Below are 14,289 nucleotides of genomic sequence, written 5' to 3'. Positions count from 1 at the left end.
AAAATTAAATACGTTAGATGATAGACTCACACCAAACTAAATGTACATCATATATCTGGAATGATTATTTACAATTTTAGAAACAAAGAAAAATCAAATCAAATCATTGCATAGAAAATTCCGTTTTGAATTTTACGATTGTCAAGTTTTATTTTATAAATGAAACTCAAACAAATGTAAACATATTCCTATATTACGTTACGAAGTTTATATAAAATTAAATATGTTGGATTTCAATATTAATACGCCTTTTTATGGTACCCTACAGGAGTAAAATTTAGTATTATAAATATTTGTATATTACTGGAAATCTTTATATACTTCACTATTTTAGAATACGTAATTACTCATAAAATATATACTATTAAACCAGATATTTGGATATTTATTTAGTGTTTTACATACTAATACAACGAAAAATATTCGATATTTACGAGCTAAAATAAAATTTAAACCAGTAGCGTATAAGAAAACAATTCAATATTTTGAAGCACTATAAAGATACCAGATGTCTATTTAATATCTGAAGGAGGTTTGAAGAGATTAGTCACGAAGCAGTTAGTGTAACGAGATACTTTTTAAACAAAAATCAGATATGTTCAACAAACTCCGGATTCAGAAATGAAAAGCCTAAAAATTCACCCTGGTCCAAATTCATCATGAAAAGCTTGTCCGTTGGTGTGAGATTCGTATTTTCACTTGTGAACTGCTTATCAAAGTTGCTTACGTCTTTACGATGCATCTGAAATTAAACACAGTATAAAATAGTACATTATTATAATTATATTATTTGTGAATTACTAATCACAAAAATTACATTTTATTTTAAACCCTTATGTAAATGTAGTGCAATAGATTTTGAATTTTAAACTTTCATACATACAGCTATTCTATTTTCTAAAAATTTGCACGTAATTTGGAAAGACTAAAACTTTATAATTACGTATTCAATATTAATTTGTGCTGTGTGTTTGTGAATTTAATTGTTCGTTTTTACCCGCGTACTATTCCCAGAGTTCTGGAACTAGTAAAGCCAAACCACACAGTGGACTCAAAGTGGCAAAACAAAACAAAATGTATGATAGTAATTTTGTTTTAAACTGCTCACTTTTTTTTAAGTCCCCTGCTCATACAGCGGTAAGTCTACGGATTTACAACGCTAAAATCAAGGGTTCAATCCCCTCGGTAGACAGAAGATAACCCGATGTGGCTTTGCTATAAGAAAACGCACACTTTAACTAAAAGTTTAGGTTCAAGCGCTACCGAAGATGCTTAAAAATATATTTCTCTTGCCCTTACTTTTGACTAAAGATTAATTGAAGTTGCGCTGGACAAAATAATATATACACTGCTGGCCAAAATCTTAAGATCAATGAACGTAAAGAAAAAATATGCATTTTGTGTTGTTAGACTCAACCACTTATTTGAGTAGAGTTTCGAAAGGTGAAAATAAGAAAAGGGAAAATAAAAAAAATTAGCATTTAATGTGGAAAATGTGAACACTATAAAATTAGCCTAAATACTAGCTGGTCAAAAGTTTAAGACCATACCGAAAAGAAGCCCTAAACAGAGTAGGAAGTACCCAACAATAGGTCTCAGTAGTGAGTTACACGGCCGTCATTGCGAATAACTGCAAACATTCGTTTTGGCATGGTCATTATAAACGTTTGCAGAAGGCTGGCTGGAATGTTATTCCAAGTGGTGAAGATGGCTTGACGAAGATCACGCACTGTTTCGAATTGACGTCCATTTCTATAGACTTCCCTTGCCACCCACCCCCAAACATTTTCAATGCGGTTCAGTTCAGGCGAACACGCTGGATGGTCCAAAAGAATCACGTTATCCGCCATGACAAAGTACTTTGTTCCGCGGACATTGTGGAATGCAGCGTTGTTCTGCTGAAAGATCCAGTCATTTCCACACAAGCGAGGGCCTTCAGTCAATAAGGATGCTCTCTCCAACATGCCAATTTAGGCAGCAGCTGTTTGACACCCCTGTATAACCTGAAGCTCCATTGTTCCATGGAAGGAGAAAGTACCCCAGATCATGATGGAACCTTCTATACTGTGTCGTGTAGAAAATGTCTCCGGTGGGATATCCTTATCGTGACAGTAACGTTGGAAGCCATCTGGACCATTTAGGTTACATTTTTTCTCATCAGAGAGCAAAACCTTTGTCCACTTTTCTATGTCCCATGTTTGGTGCTTCTCAGCAAAGTTTAACCGAGCTGTTTCGTTGTGTAGAAGGAGGCGTGGCCTTTGAAGACGTTTACGGTTTTTAAAGCCTTTCTCACGTAGATGCCATCTTATTGTTCTTGAGCTGCATTCTGCGTCCGTAAGAGCCTTAATCTGGTTCGACGATCGGTTGGTGTCTTGCCGGACAACCCGTCGAATCCTTCTGCTCAACGCCGGTTAAATTTTCTTGGGCCGACCACTTGAAATTCTCGTTTCCTCTCAGGTCTTTTAAGAAATTTGCAACAGCAATTTTATTACGCCCAATCTCACCAGTGATGGCACGTTGAGAGAGGCCTTGCTTCAGCAGCTCGACAATTCTGCCACGTTCAAACTCTGTCAACTTTTTAACCTTTGCTTTGATTTTACCTGATGTAAGATAGGAGACGTTAGTGGGAGATGTTGACAGCGCTAATGCTTGAACACAATGACTAAATTTTGTTACGTGTTTACCGATTAACGTTTCATTTCATTATGGTCTTAAACTTTTGACCAGCTAGTATTTAGGCTAATTTCATAGTGTTCACATTTTCCCCATTAAATGCAAATTTTTTTCCCTTTTCTTATTTTAATCTTTGGAAGCTCTACTCAAATAAGTGGTTGAGTCTGACAACGCAAAATGCATATTTTTTTTATGTTCATTGCACTTAAGATTTTGGCCAGCAGTGTATATATATATTAGCTTAAGTCGCAGTTAGGGAGTAGCACAAAATCATTTGGTGGGGATCAATAGATCCTATACCTAGAATTTTGATGTCGGAAGATAAAGGGAGCACTTTGAGAAAAGTGCACTTCCACTACCTGAGTAGTGCCCGAGGTGTGAGTCTGAAACGAGAAAGAAGATGATAAGTACATTAGACATCAATGATTACATGAGCGCACGATACGTCGTTTCTGCTAACAAGTGAAATTGCTGCGTCAGTGTGTTTTTTTTTGTGCTGGCTATCAGCACAAAAAATTGTTGACTAATTTGATATAGAATATAAAATATTTAATGAAACTAGTTACATCGGTAGAGCTTGCTTAGGTAGGCGGAAAGCTTGTAAAATTTCTTGGTTAATTTAATGAACATGTTGCATGTGACCATTCACCCTTATTCAATTAGCAGACTGATGCATGTTTTGTAAATAGTTAAGATGGTGTCCAACACACAACCTTAGTGAATCCCCTAGACTTTCTTTTTAATAAGTGGTTTGTTGACTCACTGTTGACATCAATTTTTTTCAAAGTTGTCAATCCAATTTTCTGAATGATTAAAAGTTACAGCTGAAACTTCAACAGATTTAGTGAGTTTAATATTGGAGCCTAATAGCATTAAATTTGTTTGTGACAGTTTTTCCTTTTTTTTTATAAAACAGCGATGGATTAATTCTGACTGGATTTAATGCTTATTAAATTTTATATCATGATGTTATTTGGGAAAGAGAAATTCGAACATTGTATGCAGCAATTAATGAATTTCGTTACGTGATCCAAACAGCTATATCATCAACGTATTGTGAAGGTCACTCAGTCACGATAGGATTCTAGGAGTGGGTCTTCAGGATCGTTGAACCCAAATATGAAATCTGATGTTGTGTTTATTGACCACTTTGGATTTCGGGATGCCATGTTTCAACTTCAAACTGTGTTCATGTTTGTTATCGACGTTTACGAAGAGCGAACTAATTCTGAATTTATATTGCTACACTTCGTTAAAGTTACCTAGGTCTTTATTCTTGGCTGGCCCCACAGCGTTTACAAGCTCACTTTTTCAAACAAAGATATCTAATGTAGTTGTAGAAATACTGAAGTCCGAAGTTAATCCTCTAAAGTTGAACGGTTTATAATGTTTGAAATCTATAAATGTTTCTTATCAAATTCTGTAGTTTTCTGATTAATAGGCGTTAATCACAATTATAGCTTCCGAGGCGTATAGTGTACTAACTGTAGCTGACCAACAATATTCTATAAATTGTCTCTTGGCGCGTCGATTTATAATCTTTAGGCGAAGTTCTAGAAAGTTTAACTTCTTCAATGATATTCGAAGGTACGCTAATGTTTTCGTAAAACATATATTGATGATTCTTACTCTCGAGAATCTTCTACAAATTTAGAGAACGGACGGGGCTTGCGCAATACACATTTAATAATATAAGTTACATACAATTTTAAATATATATTGAATTGAAACAAACATATCTAGTCTTACACTGTAAAATTAGGGATGGCTAGCGTAGATAGCCCTCGTGTAGCTTTGCACGAAATTCAAAGCAAACCAAACCACTCAGTAGTTCTAAATCCATTTCAGGCCCTATGCCAAATGGTATAAGATCAAAACAAACAATTTAGCGATTTTCCACCTTCTGCAGCTCGGCCTGTGTTGATCCATACCATCAGATATTTTCAGTGGATATGTTATAGCGGACACTTACTTCACATACCAAATTTATAAACAATACATAAAGAAATGTCTGAGTTATAACATTTCCTTTTTGATTCAGTTTCTTCCTAATTTTAATTTGCTCCAAATGTACGAAAACGTTATTCAGTAGAAAATCATATTTAACTCTCATGGAGTTTTTGAAAATTTGATAAAGTTACAAATCTTTACAAGTTATATTTAGGAGTCTCACTTTGTTTAAGTATAAATCACATATGCTAAGTTATTCACCAAAAACTGCTAATTCTTAACAAAATCTTTTTGTCACGACTATATAAAACGTCACGCGAGCTGTCGCTCTAACATTTTTATTACAGTTTTACCTCAGAGTAAAAGTGGACTTTTTATAGTTTTACCATTCGAAACTAAGACATCTGATTCATAGCAGCAAAACTATAAGGTGAAAGGACGTGCAGTTACATAAGTATTGGTTAGGTCAAGTAAACTATATTAACAGTTTCTAGCTCATGTTTAACAGGAAATATTCATTCTGCAGTTAGCCAGGCTGCGTTTTTATTCGATTTTAGTTGTGGTGGTGGGTAAAATAAAATACGTGGCCTAGCTCACTAATGAATCAATATTTGTTGTAAAATCGTTATAAATGCTGTAAGTGTAGTTATCAATTTCGCCGTCAATTCTTATTTCATTCCTTTCAGTTTCACATTGCATCCTTTAATGGCCGCAACTTTTTTTTCATACTTAAAACATTTTTACTAGATACTGATAACCAGTCTAGCTGTTGAGTACAAGTGTGGTTGGAAATGGCGCTGTCATTTCGTATTTTACGATAGAGGCGATATCGAATTTTGCCTGTCATTAGCAAAGTTTACTGTCGACATCCAGAGAAATTTGCTTAGTGCAATAAGCCGGATTACTGTTATAAGAAAGATATGCAAAATATTCTTACAGGATAACATCACAAACTAGATTTTTATGAAATTTGATGACACTACCGTATCCATTCATTTATATGATAGAGAGAACTGTAAGATGAGTTCCCACATTAAACATTTCAAAATAGCTAAAAGTGTGGCACAAGCAACTAACCATGAAGAACCTCTTGAAACTGTGCAACAAGTAAAAAATGAGTATGATTTTACAGCAACAGTTGCACCACACAGTGACAAATACGACATACAAACAGCAGCAGAGAATTCTGTTGAAAGATGATGTGAACATATTTTCCAGTCACAATATGCACAGCAATTGTTTTGCCTAACATAGTTTCAATCACTTGAAAAACATTCCAGTTGACTGGGATGCATACCACTGAAAAACAGTTGACAATAACAAAATTAAGAGACAATTTATCTTATTTTTTATTCAAATCGACAAAAAAGCTTATCTGCACTATTTTATTTACAGTCAATAATACCAGGTCTTTAGTTGTGTTTGGATGCAATGATTGGCGAGATGTTCATCAAGGTGTAGGGAGAAGGGAGAATATGAATGATGGAAACATGTTTTCCTTTAATATTCTGTTTAATAAAGGAAAGCATGAAGTTCAGGAGAATCATAAAATTGTTGATATAATTATTGTTGCCATTAGAGTTATCGGAAAACTTAATGTTCCATTTAGGGGACAGAGGTGAAGCTTGAAATGAGGTGGAAAAAAAGATGAAACAAATCATGGTGTTTTTGGAACTGATAAAACTGATTCAGTATGACATGTTACTGTCAAACCATTTGAACAAAACTGTCGCTAAGTCTAAGGAACACAAAAAGAATGGAACTATTGAAAGAGGTTGGTCAGTTACAATCGTCAGTAAAATGACTGTTAAAAAGCTCCTTCTTATAATGAATAATATGCTACAAACTTTATATTAGATGGCGTTATAAACGCTGCTATTTACTCAGTACAAATTACAACTGATCAGTATTTTGTGTAGTCAGGTAGATACGTGCTTGGTGAGACAGTAGTTGAAATTCTGCTAGCATTACTTCCCTCTAATGACTACAGAAATAATAATAAAGAACCGCCATGAGCAGTAGAGTGGCTTTCAGTCAAAGTTATTCTCTGCCATGGGTGCAAACGTCTATGTGAGGTGCTATGCACATGTACTGACATTGGTTCTAATAGACTTGATAAAAGTATGTGTTACAGCAATATCCTTAATCAATCTGTTGCAAAATCCCATATATGTCTTCAAAAATTCTTACAAGCGAATAGATATCTGTAAAAATGAAATTGAGAGAAAGTTAGGGGCAGAAAAACTGAAGAGATTTAAGTTGATATGTGGAACACTTTGGTCAGGAAAATCAAATGCATTATGAGTTGTGTTCTGGAGATCTACATATCGTTTCAAAGATGTATCATTTTCTTCTGACCCTCATGTTCATTGTAAAATGTGTTTTCTGAAGCTAAAGGTAAATAGCCATAAGACTGAGGAACCTGGTGATATCTGAGCATCTCGAAGTCCTGACGCTCCTAAGCATTTAAAACAGTATTCCAGCTGATATATCAAAGGTTAAATGAGAGGAATGAACTTAAACGACTATTGGGGTGTTGAATTAACTTTTAAGATACTGTTAATACATGCAAACAATGGACGCTTAAATATATCATTTAATTCAACTTTTCAAGAGAGTTATTTGCTTCTGTCTCTAATTTTGAGCTTTTAACAAGAGTGAAGGCAGTTGGTCTAAAGGATTTTAGAACCCACTATCACGTTTAGGCATTAACAAACCTGGCTTTCTAGCACCGAAAGCAGAACACAGATAATCCATTGTTAGCTTTGTGTATAATTCTAACAATAAACAAAAACTATAATTATCAAGTCAGTTATTGTATATTATCACTTTAAACTTTGATGAGCATATTTTTTGACTTATCAATTCCATACTGTTTCCAATACTAGGTTGGAATATTTGACAAGAATGTTTCTAATATAAATAATCCAAATTAGAAAGAAAAGTTCACTCAACTTTGTGCAATGGACTATGTAGAATAAACAAACAACAATAATGAACATTTTTAAGAGTTATCATCATTAAGTGGTTGGAGAGATGTACACACTACCTGGTTACTTTATCAAACCATTCACATATTTGACATGATTGCTAAGATTCATTAATTAGCTTTATATTTTCTCTATTATTAATGCAATTTAACTTTGTGTCTGTAGGAACTGTTCCCCCTGCGGCACAGAGGTGTATCTGCGAACTTTAAGCTCTAGAAACCGGATTTCGAAACCCGCGGTGGTTAGATTTTCGAGAGCTGAATCTACAGTTTATGTCAGTTAAATCCTAGGACAAAAAGTTCAGCGTCCACAAATCATAGGAAAAATAGTGCGTGGACATTTTTACCTTATCATTAGTATGCAAAAATTGATTCTCATCATGTTTTCAAGTGACTAATTTGTTTTTCTGCTTTTTAGATGTTTAATAAAAATGCATCTACCAAGTTTTACTAAAAATGCTTGAGGGTATCAGATTTTCTGAAAATCGGACTAGTCTATATGTGACAAGGTGATTACTTCCATGGGAAGTCAATCTAGTACTAGTAACTAGTGCTCAGTATCCAAATAATATTATTTCATCTCAAATGCAGTTTTAGCCACTAATGTGACAAGTGAAAAAATGAGCATTGATTTTATAGACACTGCACAAATTTACTGAAAAAGCTAGTTTAGAATATCTCTGCAAAACAGCTGGTTAAAGGTTGTCTACGTTAACTTTATTATAACGTTATACAAGACTCAAACAATGAAATGAAAAGTATTTGTTTTAGTTGTGATAAGTTAAAAAAATGATGATGCGCTATATTTAGCTACGTAATATGTAATTGATAAAATGGATTGTCACTTTTACATAGATGTTAAACCTACAGCAGCAAAGAGAGACAAAATAAGGTTATAGCCATTATGTTACAGACCACTTTAAGCTAGTAAGTTCTAAGCTCAGTATGATAAGTTCCTCAAAAGACAAAGAGTGGTAAGTTCAATATCATATTCATTAAAACAAGTGCGTTACATGCCACTTGTGTGCAAGGACACACACACACGCACAAAAAAAGTGTCTTTGGTCGATACTGGAGTTACAAAAACTCTGTTTCACCTTTAATGTATGATTGAGACATACATAATTACTTTCGTTTAAACTGATCTATAGTATCTCTATAGAAGATAAAGTGGTATTTGCATGTATCGCTCAAATACATGTTCTCAGGATATACCTGGTACAGAAGTTAACTGCAATGCTAATCTATTTACCTGGTACTTTGGAGGTCGGTGAACCGTTTATGTCTTATTGCTTCCTATCTAAAAATACATTATCATAATTATTATGGATTGTTAAGTATGTTTAGAAAGAGACGTGATGACACCACCATACACTCCAGTGTTATGTAATTAAGCTCTCCTTCTAATATGATTGTCGAACAAATGACAGAAGCTCATTGTTTTATAATCAAGCAACATTTGACACTTTACAAACTGTCATCACACCAACAGGGAAATACAATGTCAATTTTGACATGAAACTGTCTGTGAATTTATTTCAAGAAATAATGGTTCGCATAACTGTGAAGGGAAAGCAATATAATTAAGTATTTTTATTTGCCACACTACGTTTCACTATCAAAACACTGAAAGCACATAGTTAAATCATGCAAAAATTGATATGGACATTGCACGACCAAGAGATCTCTGAAGATTACTCACAATTTTACTGTGACAAGAAGTAAGTTTATGATGAACAACGTAGCGCGCCGTCGCATCGACACATAAAGTCTGTCTAATCAACAACGACCTGTACCTTACATATGACCATCACAGAAATCAATCAAATGCTGTAAGAAAATCAATAATACGGTTGGTTCAAAGTGGGTGGTATTCACCAATTGTTATAGTGAAGGAAAAAGATTAAATACAAAAATTCATCATACACCTTTGCAGGGTGAATGTAATAACATGGATCACTGCAATCCTGCTAAACTTTACAACTGAATATCCAAGCACCATTTTTGTGATGCCTTTTATCTGTTAAACATGCTAGCAACCAATAAAATACTTATAAAATTAGCCTTGCACGATCTACAAACTTACACTGCTTGACATAAAGAGGTGTTATTCTATCCTTTAAATATGAAACAAAGAATTAAAGTTCAAGCCACGAAAGTGTGTGGTAATGTGAACTGAGGTTTATTTTCTTGAACATATAATTAACTGGCAGTAAGTAAATAAATAATGTATCATGCTCAGACAACAGCTATCAACCAATTAAGCCAACGCATATCCTAAAAAGAACTTCGTAGCTTTCCGTTCTCATGTCTTATTTTTGGCTGTTATTTACAGATTTGTTCATCTTAACTATAATATACATCTTTACCTTTTTAGAGCAAACAGATACTTTATACATATTAGTGACTATAAACATGACGTTTGTTCATTTATATTTGCTGTAGTTAGTACACTTATGCTGGTTTATCCAAGAAAAAGCCTTAGGCTTCTGTTAGATCCCAATATTTTAGGTTTCTATATGAGCTGTATGCTAATTTACACTAAGTACCATTGTTGCACAGTGAAGAACGAACTGCTTGATATCGCTCACCATATCAGGCACTTTGGGGAATTTTCCTAGAATGTACCATGTTTCTCAAAGTGACTTTTCAACTTCAACGAACATTGTAACAAATATATTATATTTCTACAGAAGTGAAAATATTAATGTTCACGACTGTTTTAACAATATGTATTGGAATGGAAATGGATTCTCCGTAAATCCCATAAGAGCATGTTTATTTATTCAGTTTCATTAACCAGGTCAATGTTTATTGCAAGTGACTACATTAAGAAAACTATGACAAACTCAACTAGCGGCAGCAGAAAGACTGGTGTATAGAGTTGGAAGTAAACTTCTGTGATAGTGAAAATAAATATCGAATAGATTCAAACTTATCTATATAATGTCAAGTAAACAGCATAATAATGATCTGTCACTTCAAACCACAAATGAAAAATACAGAAATGATGCCTGAAATATATGTGACATCTGTATGATCAGTTGACCTTGTAGACAGAAACTATCATTCATACAAATGCGGTGTGAAAACGTCTATGGAATTGCTAGTATCTACGTCTAATTTGATCCCAAACTGTGAGATTTCTAAACAATTATGCGTCTTTCAGACAGAATAGAATATTATATAAAACCACCTATGTACGTTCATGTTTAAAACTAATTATAACTCATCGTTACTGTTAAGTGAATTTATTAACCAAACATATAGATATTCATAAACTAATCAAATGAAAGAAATAATTTGGACCACTGTTCAAATTTTAAAGTTGCAGTACAGAATCAGAATATATTCTATCAAATGTCACTAAACTGAGGAGTAGAGCATTTAACGTGTACAATAAACTTTGATGGTTGGTACATTTCATGAAACCAAATGATGAATATAAAATACTTATTATGGCTTCAAAAATGTCTTCAGTCACAGTTATTCTAACAACTGGCTGATCAGAATATCTAAGAATATCAATTAGTGAAAGAAATTAAATTCCATTAGTAACTTTACAAGTTTCTAGTAATATCTTATCAAAACTTATTATTATATATTTTGCATGTGTGTGAAAAGCATCATTGATCTTTATTAGCTGCCTTTGTTAGTATCGATTTAAATGTCTTTTTTTTCTTGTCTCTGCGATAAACACAAAGCTCATAACTGATATATTGTTATTTTATTTTTGATCTTATAGAATAGTACTTATGATGTTATATGTATACTCTACTGTATCGCTTGAATCACTTGCATCTATTGCAGTTTTAGGTTCGTTTTTCTGACATGTAAAGTTAAAATGTGCCATATTTATTTTATTAGCTGGTTTTTCAACGCACATATATATGTATTATAGACAGTATGTTTAAATTTATGATCTGTGTAAAGTCAAACTCGCAAATGTTTAAACATGGAATTTATGTTACATTAGTACCTACTAGTTTGTTGCGTGCTGGTTATGCTACATCGTAGAATAACAGTCATTTTGTTGTTGTTTGGAATTTCGCACAAAGCTACTCGAGGGCTATCTGTGCTAGCCGTCCCTAATTTAGCAGTGTAAGACTAGAGGGAAGGCAGCTAGTCATCACCACCCACCGCCAACTCTTGGGCTACTCTTTTACCAACGAATAGTAGGATTGACCGTCACATTATAACGCCCCCACGGCTGGGAGGGCGAGCATGTTTGGCGCGACTCGGGCGCGAACCCGCGACCCTCAGATTACGAATCGCACGCCTTAACGCGCTAGGCCATGCCAGCCCCAATAACAGTCATAATATGACATTTACATCATCAGTATATAACATGAGTGGTGGTTTGTAAAAGTTGTTTTTATACGTTAAGGATAAGAAAAAGGAAACTGGGTGTGTAGCAGTCGATGTCACCAACCCATCAACGAACTAATGCCAAAGCCATGGTATTCTCGACACCTATACGTCAGAGTTCTACGATAAGCATTCTAATTTATGAGGAAGTAGTAAACTTTATTTTTATCATCAATAGCGAGAGAAAACCAATGAAAGTGTTTGGCATATAAAACTTCTATTACGCTACATTTTCATTTTGCCACAACCCTGTAGAAAGTGGAAGTAGCTATCACCCACTTTGGAAGGCAACCTTGATTTATGTTTCAGATTAACACAGTATATATCGAAAGTTCCACGTGATGACTGTCTTAGAAACAAACTTTATCTTTACATCTTCAATTCTACAATGTTATTATAAACCAAATGTTTGAAACCAATGTATCAGTTTTATTTCATTGCTATTTTTTTTTTTAATTTCGTGATACTTAAATGTAAACTGATTACTCACTTGTATTTAAAATATTTTACAAGGTTATTTTGTTTTACAGTGGTTTGATTAATTCTAGTTTGTATTATTTTCTTTCTAATTTCAATTTTGTACCTATTTCATTTTTGGCATATTAAACTGTTTTTTGCACACTTGTAATGGTGTTTTGACTCGGAAAAGCATTAGAGAAGTTTAAGTATAATAATTTTATTCTATTTAGCATAGATACTGTATTTGGTTAATCTTATAACCGTCGTATATATCATGTTTGTATTATGATTTATCATGTATTGTCAGTTATATTTTTTTCTGAGTTTATATGAAATATGTTCTTTTTGTCACAATTTGCACTGTAAACATTCTTAGGTACGTTCGTATTGCTTGACTTTATTATCATTGTAATGTGCTTTATTACTTTGAATACAGTATGACTGTTTTGTATTGATCATTATCATGATTTATGTAAAGGATGCTACTGTTTTGTATTGATCATTATCATGATTTATGTAAAGGATGCTACTGTTTTGTATTGATCATTATCATGATTTATGTAAAGGATGCTACTGTTTTGTATTGATCATTATCATGATTTATGTATAGGATGCTACTGTTTTGTATTGATCATTATCATGATTTATGTAAAGGATGCTACTGTTTTGTATTGATCATTATCATGATTTATGTAAAGGATGCTACTGTTTTGTATTGATCATTATCATGATTTATGTAAAGGGTGCTACTGTTTTGTATTGATCATTATCATGACTTGTGTAGAGGATGCTATTGTTTTCCTAGTTTTTTAACTTTATTATTTCTATTTCACTTTTGAAACATTCAAAATTCAAATCAACTTCCAGACTGTATGTAACAATTTACGTTTGGCTTTACCTCGAGATGTATTATCCAGGCAATGCTTGTTTTATTTGTTCTCATGATATTATCTAACTACAGTTATTTAGAAGTTACTTTATAGGGTTGTTAGCCATTTTCTCACTTTTTGCTGTGATTGGGGCAATTATGAAACTGTTACCTCTTTGTGCTGTTTTTATTTTTAGGAGTTTCAGCGTTAATTCAATGAAGATTTGTTTCAGTTTTTTTTTTCAATTGGCCGCATGACCAAGCGTGTTAAGGCGTGCGACTCGTAATCTGAGGGTCGCGAATTCGCATCCCCGTCGCGCCAAACATGCTCGCCCTTTAAGCCGTGGGGGCGTTATAATGTGCGGTCAATCCCACTGTTCGTTGGTAAAAGAGTAGCCCAAGAGTTGGCGGTGGGTGGTGATGACTAGCTGCCTTCCCTCTAGTCTTACACTGCTAAATTAAGGACGGCTAGCACAGATAGCCCTCGAGTAGCTTTGTGCGGAAAACAAACTTTTTCAATTTTGGGTTTGATGAAGGTAAAACAAAATAGGTGGCCTAGCTAATTAATAAATGAATATTTAATATAAAGTTATTATCAAGGTTATAAGTGTAGCTAACAGTTTAGTTGGTTGCCAATTTTACTTTTATTTGTTCAAGACTCACGCAAAATCCCTTTTTGGCCGCACATTGTTTTTTTCCACACCTCAAGAGTTTTTGATTATATATTATGATATTTTTGTCAATGCGCACCAAAAAATACACCAAATAAGAAAGTGGCAAAAAATAGTGATTAATATTAGCCTTAGAATCAAAGCCCTGTTATAGGGAATAGACATTTACAGACCCAACCAGATTCTTTAAAATAATATACTGGTAATTTTTCTCTCTAAAGCAATGCTAATATCTTCTTTTATGCTAAAGCAATGAGATATAGATTAACAGTTTCTTGTCACCAACCCCATGCAATCGGTATAACGTTATT

General features: G+C 33.7%; 1 protein-coding gene across 1 annotated transcript in view; it reads right to left on the bottom strand.

The window, feature by feature from the left end:
- Window positions 1-252: 252 nt before the first annotated feature.
- The window catches only part of LOC143225137 (protein kinase C, brain isozyme-like), a 143,299-nt gene continuing 129,262 nt past the window's right edge, over window positions 253-14,289 (bottom strand). The window contains exon 16 of the mRNA XM_076453999.1: window positions 253-742. Within this exon, the coding sequence (XP_076310114.1) occupies window positions 590-742 (153 nt within the window). The 3' untranslated portion in view covers window positions 253-589. The remainder of the gene's footprint in view (window positions 743-14,289) is intronic.

The sequence above is a fragment of the Tachypleus tridentatus genome, chromosome 9, assembly GCF_004210375.1.
Source record: "Tachypleus tridentatus isolate NWPU-2018 chromosome 9, ASM421037v1, whole genome shotgun sequence".
In the NCBI taxonomy this organism is placed as follows: Eukaryota; Metazoa; Arthropoda; class Merostomata; order Xiphosura; family Limulidae; genus Tachypleus; species Tachypleus tridentatus.
The sequence above is the reverse complement of the archived record's forward strand: the minus strand, read 5'-3'. Positions and strand labels throughout refer to the sequence as shown.